This window comes from Balearica regulorum, chromosome 2 (genome assembly GCF_011004875.1).
Source record: "Balearica regulorum gibbericeps isolate bBalReg1 chromosome 2, bBalReg1.pri, whole genome shotgun sequence".
In the NCBI taxonomy this organism is placed as follows: Eukaryota; Metazoa; Chordata; class Aves; order Gruiformes; family Gruidae; genus Balearica; species Balearica regulorum.
Window position 1 is genome coordinate 18,148,999 of NC_046185.1, and position 16,307 is coordinate 18,165,305.

The window sequence follows — 16,307 nt, forward strand, 5'->3', positions numbered from 1 at the left end:
AACTATTCACAGTTACCCTGGCTTTAGAGATACTTGGTTCCCTCAAATGCTACAGGTTCTGAACAGATAAGGAGAATTAACAAGAAAACCTAATTTTTCTCTTTATATGAAGGTTGAACAAACAGGCTAAAAGCTGTAATTTTTTTCCTACTAGAATCATAGAATCATTTAAGTTGGAAAAGACCCTTAAGATCAAGTCCAACCATTAACCTAACACTGCCAAGTCCACCACTAAACCATGTCCCTAAACGCCACATCTACACACCATCCGGGCCCCATAGACTTCTGTGAGTCTAAGTGGTGTAGCAGGTCACTAACCATTTCCACTTGGGTTATGGGGGCTTCATTCTGCTCCCTGTCCCTGTCTTCCAGTTCAGGGGGCTGGGTACCCAGAGAACAACTGGTCTTACTATCAAAGACTGAGGCAAAGAAGGCATTAAGTTCCTCAGACTTTTCCTCATCCTTTGTCACTATGTTTCACCCCACCCCCAATAAAGGATGGAGATTTTCCTTAGCTCTCCTTTTGTTGCTAAAGTATTTATAGAAACATTTATTTATAGAAACATTTTTTATTGTCTTTTACAGCAGTAGCCAGATTAAGTTCTGGTTGGGCTTTGGCCCTTCTAATTTTCTCCCTGCATAGCCTCATGATATTCTTGTAGTCCTCCTGAGTTTCCTGCCCCTTCTTCCAAAGGTCATAAACTCTTCTTTTTCTCCTGAGTTCCAGCCAAAGGTCTCTGTTCAGCCAGGCCAGTCTTCTTCCCCATGGGCTAGTCTTTCAGTACATGGGGATGGCCAGTTCCTGCACCTTTAAGATTTCCTTCTTGAAGAATGCCCAGCCTTCCTGGACCCTGTTTGTCCTTCAGGACGGCCTCCCAAGGGACTCTGTCAACCAGGCTCTTAAATAGGCCAAAGTCTGCCCTCCAGAGATCTAAGGCAGCAGTTCTGCTGATGCCCCTCCTTACTTCTCTGAGAATCAAAAACCCTCTCATTTCATGATCACTATGCCCAAGATGGCCTCCAACCATTAAATCACCCACAAGTCCTTCTCTGTTCACAAGCAATAGGTCCAGCGGGGTGTCTTCCCTAGTTGGCTCACTCAACAGCTGTGTCACGAAGTTGTCTTCCACACAGTCCAGGAACCTCCTAAACCGTTTCCACTCTGCTGTATTGTATTTCCAGCATATGTCTAGTAAGTTGAAGTTTTCCCCAACCCCCCATGAGAACAAGGGCTAGCAATCGTGAGACTTCTCCCAGCTACTTATAACATTTTGTCTGCCTCGTCATCCTGGTTGAGTGGTCTCTAACAGACTCCCACCATACTATCTGCCTTGTTGGCCTTTTCTGTGTTCTTACCCATAAACACTTGATTGTTTCATCACCATCATCAAGTTCTAGATGGTCAAAACACTCTCTAACATACAGAGCTACCCTATCGCCTCTCCTTCCTTGTCTGTTCATTCTGAAGGGTTTATAGCCATCCATTGCAGCACTCCAGTTGTGTGAGTCATTCCACCATGTTTCTGTGATGGCAACTATATCATAGTTTTCCCACCGCACAATGGCTTCCAGCTTCTCCTGTTTGTTGCCCATGCTGTGTGCATTGGTGTAGATGCACTTCAGTTGGGCTATTGATCCCACCACCTTTTTGGGAGGGAGAAGCCCTAAGTCCTATATGACCATTCTCAGGAGCTTCCATGATTTCTAGCACATCAATAACCCTTGCTTCTTTGCTGTTGCATGGATCTCTATCCCTTACCTCTACAGAGATGGCAGACTGAAGGACCTTGCTAGCACACCATCCCTCAAACATTGGCGTGCCATCCCTAGGCTTATCTCTAGCGAGCTTAGTTTTATCCATCTCCCCTTTCAAATCTAGTTTAAAGCTCTTTCAGTGAGCTCTGCTAACTCCTGTGAAAGATCTTTTCCCCTCTTTGAGACAGGTTTACCCCAACTCTTGCCAGCAGTGTCGTGTAGACTGACCCATGATCAAAAAACCCAAAATTCTGCTGGTGACACCAGGCTTGGAGCCAGGTTCTGATCTGCTGACTCCTCCTGTTTCTCCCCTGGTCATTCCCTGCAACTGGAAGAATAAAGGAGAACATTACTTGTGCTCCTGATCCCTTAAGCAGTTATCCCAAGGCCCTGAAGTTGCTCTTGATTGCCCTCAGACTTGTTGTTGCAACTTCATCCCTGCCTACCTGAAAAATCAATAATGGATAATCCGAGGGAAATACCAGGGTAGGAAGCTATCTCTTCACATCTTTAACCCAGGTCCCAGGGAGGCAGCAGACTTCCCAAAGTGGGTCTGGTCTGCATATTGGGCCTTCTGTTCCCTTCAGAAGGGAGTCTCCTATGACAATGACCCATCTTTTTTTTTTCTTTTTGGAAGCAGTTTTGACATAGGGCATAGGTCGACTTAACCTCAGCAACTCCTCCAAGCTAGATGAACCTCATTATCCTCATCATTGTTTGGTTCTACTTGCAGAGCTTCATACTTATTATGCAAGGGCACCTGGGAAGGTGGGTAGTCACAGAGGAGAAATGCCTGCTCCACCAGGCAGGAACTTGTTGCCATTGCCCCCTGTCCCTTAAGTCACTGTGTTCAGCCAGGTGGAGAGATGATAGGGAATCCTGGTATCATGTGTCCTGTCTGCCTGTTGGGCCTGTCCCAGGGAAGGTAGGGTGCAATTCCGGTAGTCTATCTCTCTCTCACACTCCCTGATACTCAACCTGCTTACCTCCTTAGTTCCTCCATCTGGGCACACCTCCCTCAGGTGTGCTCACTGCTGCCATCAGGTACTGGTGTAAGAGTAGGGCACACCTTGCAGCTTGACACCTGGGTCATTTTAAAGTCAGGATATCACCTTCAAGTGTATACTATGTGGTTTTGCAATACCCCAAGTACAGTTTTCTGTGAGATTTTTCACTTTCATTTGCTGTCTCTGGAAGACAATTACAATTACAATTACATGAGGCTGATGAACAACACAGAGTGTCACTCTGGTGGGTCTTGGAACTTATCTGTAACAGATTGCCTTGAAATCATAACATCTCATCTGTTGTAAAGGGACACATGTTGTAAAGAGATTCCTTAAATATCTCAGCTTTTGGCAACTTAAGCAACTGTTTTGGGGATGAGGGTAAGGACTGCATTTAGAATACGTATCATAAATTTAAGATGTAAAGTCAATACTGTATGGTGTATACAGTTTGTATCTTTCTATTATGTTCCACAAATGATGCAAATCAATACTATGTAAAAGTTGCTTCATTTGGACCTTTAGTTTCTAGACCCTTGGTTTACACTAAAGCTGGTATTAGAGAATTCAGCTGGATACTATTAAACTGTTAGAAAGAATAGTAAGGGCATAGCTACAATTTTCTAGTGTGCTAACAGTCACACAGTTAAGATTACAGTCTTCTCTGGTATATTGAAGGTATAATGCAATTCACAGTGCACAATATAAATGCTATACTTTATTGTTTTTTTATATTTTGATGATGGTTTAAATTATAAATTATTTTTGTTGAGATAATAATGCTGTGATATATATTGTATATTTTTTTATTATATGAATTAGAAAATACTGTGTCATTTTAGGGACATTCACATATCACCTGTATGCCTGGACCAGTAAGAAGATGGAATTATCCCATTCCAATATGTTTAGGTATGTTCAGCATACATAAACTTTCTTAACTATGTCAGAATGAGAAAGCCAGAGAACTCAAAAGTAAGAGATATGTATAGGGGAAAGAATAGGGAGAACTGGAAGAACTTAATTAAAAGTGAAAATGGCCAAATTAAGCTGCAGATTTTCAAACTATACTGCACATTTATTTTGGGAAAGCTTTTCTGAAATGTCCAATCAGAAGAAGAAAGAATGAAATATGTTCTAGTCAGAATCTATCATCAAATCACTCTCAGCGATGAGACCTCCAGAGACCCTTGCAAACACAGCTAATTTATTTATGAATCATTTCCAGCGCAGAGTGATGACTATTATTGAAAATACTAAAATAAGAATAGCATTACATTTTCATCTCTAATAATTCAACATAAGACATATCTTCCCAATTTAAGAAGATACATTATTTTTCAAATTAAACTATATACATGACCATTTTAATATTATTGGAAGAAGCACTGGAAGGCTTCTTCCAAATGAAACACCTGAAGTACATTTAAATATATTCTCTTGATGTGATGAATAAATGTAAGTGATGTAAAACTCTTTGTATTCTCTTTCACTGAATAAAAATACCCTTTTGTTTGGATTCCCTAACAGTAAAAGTTATCTGTATTTGTAATCTTGAATATAGGTAAAGTAGGATGATGCAGATCTTATTAAAGATTTTATACTTTGCTTTTCTTCAAGATAGATTATATATCCTCTTGAGCTGCTTCACATAATCCTGTTCTTAATCCTGTGAGGTGTTAAAAACCTCCTATGAGGTACTGAGCTTTCTCGGCTTAGCATTTATAAATATTCAAAAAGATTCAGATATTTGTAAGAATTTTTTCAGGAGTTAATCTTCAGTTGCCATCATTATGCATTAACGTATGTCTAGGAAGTCTGATATAACAATTGTGCTGCTCTATGGTAAATTCTGAAGACAAAGATGTACTGAAATTTTAGTTTTTATTTTCCTTTTTTTTCCTTCTTTTTTGCAAGTCATGATTTTTAATTGTGTTTCAAAGTTTGTAGCAAATATTAATTGGACAAAACTGTTAAACAAAATTGTATTTACCATAATTAACATCTTCAAATCTGATATTGAAGTTTAAATTACTTTATTCACTGATGTCATGCCTGAAAAAAATTAAAATTAAGTTCAAACATGGATTCAGTTCAATTTCTGGAAATATGTGTGTGTGCACATTTTCTGTTTATCTTTTTTTCCGAACAGCAGTAGCATACAAATGCAGTTTTTAAAAGGCTTCTTGAAATGTTTTGAGTACAGAACCTTTTTAAAATACATTACTATCTTAGATTATTCAGATGCTTCTTTACAAACTAATGTTGAATTGTGACAAAGTTGCTATGAACTGAAGTGTGCCACTTGCCTGTTCACAAGGGTGGTTCACACAGAGTGTAGAGTAAACATGTATTCTCTTTTCAGGTGCATGTCTCCCCAAAATTAAAACCTAGTTAATTCAGAGTAGATAACTATTTTTAAAATACCTGCTTGTAAATTACTTTGTTACACATATTTAGTGGTAAAGGAAAGTTTGTATATTTTTTGAAATACAAACCTAGTTGTTATATTATTAATGATGGAAGGATCTTCAATTTTCTGGATTAATTTTTAGCTCATTCTACTCCTCTGAAAAACTGGGTTTTTTTGCAGCACAATGTGGTGGTGGCATGTCAGACTTCAGCGGAGTGATCCTCAGCCCTGGGTTTCCTGGCAACTATCCTAGCAGTTTGGATTGCACATGGACAATAAAGCTGCCTATTGGTTTTGGTATGTGTTCTTTCACAGATCAGATTTGTTGGGTTTTTTATGAATTCAAAACACTGAACATAGATTTTAAAATATTGTGAATATTTATCCGGGGGGGGGGGGGGGAGAAAAGAATTAAAATTCATTTATAGAAGTTATCAAAGCCTGATAAAGACAAAGTTGTTTAATTAGAATTAAGCACAATTTTCTAACTTGATAGGCTTGATTTCTCTTTGTGAGGTCATAAATCCTACAAAAATAAATAGCACAAATATTTCAAACCAAGTCAGTATCAGTTTAGAAGAAGTTAAAGCTACATTTGGGTCCATTATTTTGTCATTAAGCTTCTTTGCATTTCCTAGGTGAATATCACAGCAGTGTAGAAATGTTCACGGAAGGGACCTCTAGAAGCCTCCCACTTAAAGCTGTCAAACTTCCCACTTGAAGTAAAATTGTCAGTAACACTAGATCAAGTCCACTATGACTGGCAGATCCTTCTCAGCAGAGCTGCTACTCACCTAATCAATTCCCAGCCTGTACCAACAGATAAGGATGTTGTGCTCCAAATGGAGAACTTTGCACTTCTTGTGCAAATCTGTAAGAAGGGTTTGTTTACTCAGCCCTGAAGTTTTTCAGTGTTTCTCTGGACAGAAGTTGTGTCATTTGGTATGTTATCCACATGCCCTAGTTTAGTATCCTCCACAAATTTCTTGAGGATGCATTCTTATTATCCAGGTCTCTCATGAAGACATTGAATAGTGTAAGGTCGCATATCAACTCACAGAATATTGTACTTGTTACTGGCTACCAACTGGATGTTGAATAACTGATTATCACTCTTGGAGCCTTGAAGTTCCACTAATTTTTAACCTACTTCCTCTCCGTTCATCAGGTTCATAGAATCACAGAATGGTTTGGGTTGGAAGGGACCTCAAAGATCATCTAGTTCCAACCCCCCTGCTGCGGGCAGGGACACCCTCCAGTAGACCAGGTTGCCCAAAGCCTGATCCAACCTGGTCTTAAACATTTCCAGGGATGGGGCATCCACAGCTTCTCTGGGAAACCTGTGCCAGTGTCTTACCACCCTCACAGTAAAGAATTTCTTTCTAACATCTAATCTAAATCTACCCTCTTTTAGTTTAAAGCCATTTAAAGTTCATATATGTTCAGCTCCCAGATGAGAATGCTATAGGAGACTGAGTCAAAAGTCATAGCAGAGTGAGAGTATATTATATCCACCATTCTCCCTTTGTCAGTTTAATCATAGAAGGAAATAATGGTTGCTCAACTGTGATTTTTCTGTTGGTAAATCCATGTTGACTGCTCCTGAGTCCCTTTCTGTCTTTTATGTGTTTGGAAATTGCCTCCAATTAGACAAATTCCATAATCTTTCCATGGACTGCAGTGAACCTGCAGTTGCTATTGCCGAGGTCCTCTTTCTTTTCTTAAAGGTGGATATATCTTCAGACTTTTTCTGGTCACCAGAACTTCTCTCATTCACCATGGTTTTGCATAGGTAATACCAGCATTTCAATTACATTGGCTAACCCCTTGAGCAACTTTGAGTGGATCTTACATATCTATCATTGCAAAGTCTTTATTCAAAGCTAGCCAATAGTGTTGGCCTATCTGATTTTTTATCTTTGTGGAACTTTTGTAGAGCACGTGCACTTGGATTCTTTTCTTTATATGCTAGTTGAATGGCATGCTGTTTTTTCATACATGCGTCATTTTCTATTTTACACTTGCCGTCTTCTGTCATCTTTACTTGATGATACAGAATTTCTGGGTCTTCCACAGTAACTGAATGTGACATCCCAAACAGTTTTCCCTTCTGCATCTGTTCAGATTCAGTCTCTCCTCTTTTTAAAATAACTTCTGTGATCTTTTTGATTATAAATCCTGTGAGCCTGGTTCACTTACTTAAATGAAAGCCAATTGCTGTGCATGGTTTGTTTAAACTGAATAATATTAGACATTCAGTAACATTGACTTAACAGAATCTCTCTGTTGGAAATACATTATGTCAGTATAGGAATTTCCATATAGAACCTAATTGTTAAGTTTGCATTTTGTTCAAAATTCACAATATTCAAGTCAATAATTGATTTTTGGTATTAGCATTTTATGGAAATAGCATCAGTACTTTAACTCTGCCATTTCCTGAATTTTAGACAGCTTGATGTTACAGCTTCAAGTGTTTCATCATGCATCATAATGCTGTCTAGAATCTTCAGCGCCCATGCACATCCCTGCTAGTCTTCAAGTTCATGTATAGGAAAACTAAATGCTCCATTTTCTAGAAGAAAACTAAAACTACACAGATATTGAAATGTTCTTGACATTTTTGACCATTTATAAACAGGATATGATTTAAACTGAATTGAAAATTCATTGTAAAAATGTTGTTTGTAATCAACTTAGAAAATTACTTTATATGATTTCTTGCTATTCTTTCTGAGATTTATGGTTAGATTCTATACATAAATATATGAAATATTCATTCAAAAGAGGTGTCCAAACTGCAAAAAAACATAGAAAAAACCAGTCCAACAAGCAGAAGTCTGAGAGAAACAGAGGCAGGGGTTACAGGCTGAGCAAAGGATTAATACTTTGAAAGATTGGTATCGTTCAGGAACTTGTAGTGAAAGACAGTAGAGTACAGAGAGCAGAATGATGGGCAAAAATATTAGAGCTGGTTTTGTGTTGAACAAAGTAGGTGAAACAGAAAAAAAATTCACAATAAGATAGCATGAGTTGGCAGTTAATGATGACAGCTTAAACTTTGAGCAAGTGTTTAGTTCATGGGATCAAATAAAAGGCCAAGCCTACAAATATCATGGATAGAGAAAGAGCAAAGTTTGGATACAACTGGATTCTCTGTGTAGGAAATATTTGGAAGGCTGGCAAAGTCAAAGAATGACATTTAAAAGCAGAAGATTTCTTATCACATATAGACTATCTTCAGATAAAGAGAGACAGAAATGATAAATGTAACAGTCATTTAAGTATGCACTAGCCTTTTTTTCCCTGTAGCATATAAAATGTTACATGCTTCAGAAAACCATTCATAAACTTTACATGGTATCTGGGGAGAAGGCTCTAAAAGACAGTGACAAACACTATTTAGCTATTACAGTTTAGGAGTTACAAAATTATTCATGACTTTTCAATAATTAATCTGACATTATATCTTTTCCTTTCAATGTTATATGAAATCATGTTGATTGTCTTTGCTAGAAACACCAGTGAGACTCAATCATCTTAATGAAAGTACTCCATTATCATTCCATAGCTGCCCTAACTCCAGACAAAATACAAATTTTACTTTGTTGTAACATATAGAAATATGTATAAACAGGAAAATATTTAAAGACCCTTATAACTACTCAGCTGCTGAGCATTTTCTTCTTATCCTGCCACACAATCCTTGTAATACATCACCTGGTTAAATAGAGATAACTTGCTAATGCATAGTAAGCTACCTTCCTGTTCCTTACTGAATCAAATAATCAGAAATTTCTGTCAACGAGATCATCATATGGCACACTGTGTATATGAGAATTAAATAATTGGACTGCATGTTTAGTGGGAGAGGTACTGATGAGTGATGGTTAGATAATATCATTTAAATTTTTTGTAACTCAAAAATAATATATATGTTAAGTGAAGTAAGGAGTGCAGCCACCTCCTCCAGGCACTGCAGCCCAGGACCCTCCTGCCCAGCCACTGGTGCCCAGCCTGGTGCCCAGGGACACAAGGTCTCTGCCCAGGCTGAGGGACATGACTTCCATTTTCCCATTTGCAGATTCAGACAGTAACGAAGCTGAGCACAGACACGTACACACACAGGACACTGACATGGCTGGGCACACAGACTGCCAGAGAGAATGTGCTGCCTTCAACAGCATCTGCATACAGGGCTCACATAAAACACGACCACAGCAGCTAAGTCCCCTCCTCTTCTTGGGCTGGCAGAGACAGAAGGTCACTAGTACAGGCAAACACACAACACTCTCCAGGTTCAGAAGCACATAGACATTTGCAGATCCCTTGAGTGTTCTCCCAGCACTCCTGTCTGGATCTTGCGCTCCCTTAACTGCTTCTAAGATCCCCTACTTGCTGGCTGGTCCAGCTTGATGCTCACTGCCAACACAGTGTTCACACGCTTGTTCCTCATGGACTCCTCATTCGCAAGTCCCCCTGAGTGTATCAGCATTGACTTTCTGCCAACCTGATATCCTGGCCTGGACCCAAGGCCTTCCTACTCACCGGCTAGTCCAGTTTGAGGTTTGTTAGCAGATGATACATGCACACCCTGCCACACACTGGGATTGGGAAAGATATAGACATTTGTCCTCCCAGCAGCCAGCACTAGGCATACAGGCTGTGACCCACGGTCCTGCTTCAGCCACCACCACTGAGCTCCTTACTCACATCACTTACCCTGGTTTCCCCAGTAATTTGTTTTGAGAACACACACCGTTCCCACCCCAGTGGCTGGAAGTTAAAGACCCTCAAATTCACTTCAGGCCAGGGGCACCGACACTCCTCTAACCTCAGTAGCTGGCTTCCAATCCACTCACACTGGTCCTCCCATTAACTGGCATTCTGGGCACAAGGTCTGTAGAATCATAGAATAGTTTGGGTTGGAAAGGACTTTTAAAGGTAATCTACTCCAATCCCCCTGCAATGAGCAGGGACATCATCAACTAGATAAGGTTGTTCAGAGCCCCTGTAGGACCCTCCCTAGATATCCAGAGAGCTGTGGCCTCTCTCTTGCTACAGTAGCTGACACCACAGGCTGCAGGGTGCCCATATCCCTAGTCTGACTCCAACAGCTGGCACCAGTTTTCACCACACGTGCGCACACATGCGCACACCCCGGTCTCACCAGTAACTGACACTGAGACCCTCCACTCACTCTAGTATCTTGGACCACAAGCCAGGGGCACCCACACCTCTGGTTTGACTCCAGCATCTGGCACCATATTCTACTCACAGATACGGTTCTCATCAGTAGCTGGCACTTAGTCCCTGCAGCACACATACACATGGAATAGAGAGTGAGATTACACAAAGAGATATTTAAGAAAAGATTTAATAAGAAGGTATGAGATGATAGAACACACTGGTGATCAGGTGCAAGGCTCAGCCAGACAAGCATACCGACCTACCCCATTCTACACACAACCAACCCCTTTTATGCCCTTTTCTACCTACCGTTGTCTTTCCTCCTCCCTGCTCCCCTTTCCCCTGTGCATCCCCTCAGGGCATTGTATAGGTCTATCAGTTCCTGCACCCCTCCCAGTACGGGTTCCCTCTGGTTTACAATCTTATCAGTTGCAAAATTCAGGTTGACCTTCCTGGAAGTTGTGCCTGTAGTTTCTTGACAGCCCATCAATTAGTGTGACTGGAAAGGTTTGTTTCTTGTCATTGGCTCCATGTTTGTTTTGTAAGGTCTGTGTCTTTATATATCTTGGTTTCTGGTTTCCCCCTTTTTTCATGGTTTCCCAGTTGTCCCTTGTCATTTAACTTCACTGGAATAAACATTCTTACACTCTCACTCAGCTTCATCAGTTAGTGATTGACCAGGTTTGGTTCTCATCACTGCCTCCCTCAGGTTGGTGTCCCATATCTTCTCGTTTATGGCTTCCTCCTTTTCTTATTTTCCCATGCTTCATTGAAAAATATCCTTGACCAGATACCCTTAAAGGAGCAGAAACTCTCCATCCACATACCTTTACAATATGTGTAATCCATATTATATGCATATTATTTACTGTGCCTCATTATTTTTATATACGTATATATTAATATATATATAAGCTGAGAGAGATCAGTTTATGTACAGTTGAAATGCAGCTCTCTCTGGGGTAGAATTCTGTCACTGCTTTTATCCACGTGTGGCACACAAAGCATTTTTTCATTTAACAGGACTGGAAACTGTTTTATGCAATTGAAAACAGGAAAGATTTAACTAAATTGAATGTATTCAATGTTCAGAACTGAAATTTGCCCTACATGCACAAACAACAAACTTTGCTAAAAAGTAGCATATAAATAACCTACCGTTCAATGCCTTAGATCATGTTACTGTTTCAGTGTTAGCATTTCATACCTTGCCAGCCTCTTGGAATTAGTAATGCCTGAAGAGAAAGAATGCTTCAAACTGAATTCCATGGACTGCATCTGAGAGCATAACACATGCATTCCCACTGGTTACATTACTTTCTGATATTGTCAGTGTAAAATGTGCATATTTTATTTTCCCTCCTGGTATTGATACTGGTGGCTTTTATTTACTGATGATGTATTTCAGGTGTCCATTTGCAATTTGTGAATTTCTCAACGGAGACCATACATGATTACTTAGAAGTTAGGAGTGGATCTACAGAAACTAGCACTGTAATTGGGAGACTAAGTGGCCCTCAGCTACCCGCCTCTCTGTTCAGCACAACTCATGAAACCAGCTTATACTTTCACAGCGATTACTCACAGAACAAACAAGGATTTCATATTGTATATCAAGGTGAGACTTTGACATTCTTATGTGAGAACAAGTTGGCTGTTGAAGGTTATTTCTTTTTTGGGCATTCCTAAAAGATAAACATAAAATAAAGGATTTTGTATGTTTTAAATCAAAGTGTTATGAATCAAGATCAAACAGAAGAATGCAGAACATTAAGATGAAAAAGGAAAAATAATTGCATATTCTTTTTAAAAAGCTGTTCAAATGTAGGAAAACATAATTTCACATATCTGAATTTGGTTGGCATATTAATTTACATTGCATGGCTTTACAAAGTAAGCATCTCTATTGTTTGATCTTTATAAACATATAGGAATCTCAATATTGTGTCTTGGGTTCTGGAAGGGGAGGATCTAAAAATTGTTTTAGAGTACTGGATCCATGTAGGCTTGTACAGAATAATGCCAACTCAGAAATCTCCAAATCCATTTTATTTTCTAGTTGGCAATATCACTGGAAGGTTCTTGATCTGTTGTACCCAAATAGGACATGCTGAGCTAGTGAAGACTGCACGATCATAATTCTATTTATATAATTGCATATTCAGTTTACAGGGATTAGATCACCAGTGTTCACAGAAAAAAGGTCAAATTTATATTTTAAAATATACCTGTTTTCATGATATGAATAATGTTAAAGGAAGATTTAGAGTTTTTACTTTAGAGCAGTCTCCTATTCCTCTTCCAACAGTAGCAAGTCCAAATTGACTTGAACGCTATGTAACATTCTGGAAGTGAGCCACTGTAAAATTGTTAGCTTTTAAAGAAAAAGTCAGTTTATGACTTAAATTGCCTGGTAAGATTTTATTCACTTCTTATTTGGAATATGATACAATTTGTAGGAGTAAGAGAACTTTAAAATCTACTGCTAGGAGGGCAGTAAAAGACTTAAGAAAGCATACTCTTACTGCTATTAATAGTAACAGTAATAATTTTGGAGACACTGTTGTTTGTCCAAGAATTAAAAAGTTTCTATCTTTTGTAACCACGTAAGAGAGAACTGTTTCTTTCAAACATAAGCAATCTGTGATCTTCTGATTTTGCAGATTTTGCATAGAGAATTTCTTCTCAGTTCTGTAATAAGAAGTCAATGTTTCAAATCTTCTTGGAAAAGATCACCAAGATGTGCGAGAGAGTTTTATTTTCAAATCTTACTTATTTGCTATAAAATCTATGATATTCATAGTTCATTATAGAGCCTTTTAATTCATCTGAGAAAACCAAGTAAAATTATACACAGGTTTATTTCTTCTCTTCCTCAAACATAAGAATGTAAACCCAGAAAACCCCTATTGGATCAGAAAAAAGCTTCAGCTAGCTCAATATCATATTTCCAAATGGTAAAAAGAAATGCTACTTAGCAACACAGAAGCCTTACTAGTTTCTTTTGTACTATCCCAGCATCCACAGTTGTTGTCAGAATCTTAATTCCATTATTGTGGGATTTGATGGCATTCTCGCAGTCAGCCTTTCCACTGTCTACACGATGTTTGTGAACTTCAGTCATATTGCCTCAATCTCTTTCCCAAGAAACCACGTTATTCTTTATCACAGGCTGTATCATATTACCAGGTATAGAAGTCAGACTCACCAATCTGTAATTTCAAGAATCCCCTCTAAAGATAGATGTGATTTACATTGGGAAATTACCACTCTAGATCAGATCTTGAACTGATATGATATATGTCTTGGTTCAGAAGTTCTTCTGGGTGAAAGCCATCTGCTCCTCGTCCTTTGTGTTACCTATTTAGTGCAGTACTTTTGTATTTACATCAAATTGATCTAGTGCCTTAGACCTGCGTAATACAAGCATCATATTTTGTTTGGAAAACTCTACACCATCTTCAGCAGTAAAGATGGATACAAAGAATGTATTGAGTTTTTCTCTCTATGACATCCTAATCCATAAAAGTCCCTTTTTTTCTTATTTGTCATGAATCTTCCCACCAGTTCCCTAGTTGACTTCTTGCTTCTGATGTTGTCAAATAATTTTTTTATGATTAGCTGAGACATCTTCTGCAAGACAATTTTCAAATTATTTTTGCTCTCTTTATTTTCTATTTAAATTTGACCTGCTGTGTTTTATGACTTTTTGGAAAGGCAGACTTTCATTATTTAAATGCCAACCTTTTCCCTATTGTACCTTCTTCAACTTTCCTACTGAGTCACACAGGCATTTTTCTGAACCACTTCAGTGTTTTTTTATTCTGAATTGTAGAATGTGTTTTACCTGGTCTTTAAAGTAGTGTCAATTAGCAGATTCTAATCTAAATTATCTGTTTTGTATAATTTCATTTCCAGAAAATTGAATATCCCTGTGCTGGGTTTATTTAACTTACTCCCTCCCAGTACAATCAAACCACATTATGACTGCTATTATAGAGCAGCTCTCCCATGAATACTTCGCAAACTAAGGCTTGAGTACCAAGCTGGTTCAAACCTAAAATAACATCATTTTTTGTGGGCTCTCAAACAGGTTGTTCTAGGGAACAATTGTTTCCTGCATTCAAAATTTCATTTCTTCAAGTCATCCTGGTGAGGTGGATATTCGAGGTACTCCTTTACTACTACCTGTCATATTTTTGCAGCTTCACTAATTTTACTTAACATTTCCTGTTCACTACCATTTTCCTGTTTAGACATTGGTAGAAGCAGCTCGGTATTACACTTACATTTCTGGAGTTTTAATTTCCACGTATGAGTATTCTACAGTGCCTTTTTTTTTTTTTTTTTCTGGTAATATTTTTTTCTATAGCACTTAATATAATTTCTAAACAACAGTGCTGGTCTCCCACCTGGAAGTCTCTGCCCTCTCAGTCTTGGAAAGGTGGTCGCCTGGCAACATGGCATCCTGCTGCTCTATGCCATGCCTTTCACTTCAGGGCTCTTAGTTCCTTCAAGCATTCTAGATCCCACCTCCTGTGTTTTAGGCTCCTATGTTGATGTGAAATGGCTTCTTAGTTTGGCCATTGTTCTGTTAATAATGTACACATCACCCAACATGCAGTATAGGCTACCTGATTTGCTTTTCCTATTTATTGTAATTCTGCTGTTTGTTATTCTCCTGCACTTTTTTTACAGGTGCATTGGCTGTTAACCTCCTCCTTGTCATGGCATCACATCTGTCTTCTGTACCTGTTAGTTTTTTTCCCATGCTTCCAGTTTAGATACTCTTCTACAGACTTTCAAATTTTCATTGTCAACTGCTTGGATCCATTTTGATTAGGATGTACTTAAGGGTGCACTTGGAAGCAATTTATAATCTTAAAAAGCCAGTCAGTGGCCTACCTTTTTGAAGATCTAAGTGAAGAAAACACAAAGTCTAAATTCATTTCTACTCTCTTCTTCTCTAATGCAGTACTCCTGTACTTACTAAAAATTAAAAGATAAAATTAAGAGCTTAGTCTCATTTTTGCCTTCACGGACTGTTCAAAAAACCTCTAGGATAGGATATTGGGTATTTGGTTTTTTCTTTGTTTATGCACACACATATAATTTTTATCTATATTTCCAGAATTGCTGTGGGAATGTTTCCCTGTGATTCTCCTGGTGTAGCATCAATGATTTTGATTGTAACTGTGCTGGAACTTAAAACACATGGTATATCAATGGGGTTTTTTTAAATTTTATTCTAATGAAAACCTTTTAGTTTTTAAGTAATGAAAATCTGTATTTTACTTATTTTCCCCCATTATTATTATTTATTTCAGCATATCAGCTACAAAGCTGTCCTGACCCTCGACCATTTCGTAATGGTTTTGTTATTGGAAATGACTTTACTGTGGGACAAACTATTTCATTTGAGTGTTTTCCTGGCTACACATTAATTGGAAATTCAGCTCTGACTTGTCTTCATGGCATCAGCCGTAACTGGAATCATCCTCTGCCCAGATGTGAAGGTATGTTCTGGGTGACCTTTAAACACTTCATTATTTGTAAGTCTTCCAAAGACTGTTAACTGAAACCATTTCAGCTTTTCAATTTAGAGAGACCTGTGTTTTTATATTGTGGTCTTTGCAGAGGAAGTATTCAATTTTGCACGTGAAAATTTTTGCAGAGAAGCTGAAATGTTTCGTGGAAATACGAAATCTCTGAAAACTTATCTGAGACAGTAAGTTATTCTTGGAAGGTTGAGCTTAAGGTGGAAACCTGTGCTGCTTTTTAATCTAGGCAGTGCTACAGAACAAAAGGTCTGCACTGAATCCAGAAAAAAGGAATTTTGCAACTCTGGCCACTTATGTTCTGTCTTATCAGTTAGAAAGAAATGTCAAAGGTGGCATAAAGTGCAGTTGTCCTCCAGTCAATGCTATGTGAAGTCCTTTCTA

General features: G+C 38.4%; 1 protein-coding gene across 1 annotated transcript in view; it reads left to right on the plus strand.

Moving 5' to 3' along the window:
* CSMD3 (CUB and Sushi multiple domains 3) overlaps positions 1-16,307 on the plus strand; it is a 727,509-nt gene that overhangs the window by 602,353 nt on the left and 108,849 nt on the right. The window contains exons 39-42 of the mRNA XM_075743489.1: positions 3,605-3,674; positions 5,356-5,472; positions 11,774-11,983; positions 15,693-15,881. Of these exons, the coding sequence (XP_075599604.1) occupies positions 3,605-3,674; positions 5,356-5,472; positions 11,774-11,983; positions 15,693-15,881 (586 nt within the window). The remainder of the gene's footprint in view (positions 1-3,604; positions 3,675-5,355; positions 5,473-11,773; positions 11,984-15,692; positions 15,882-16,307) is intronic.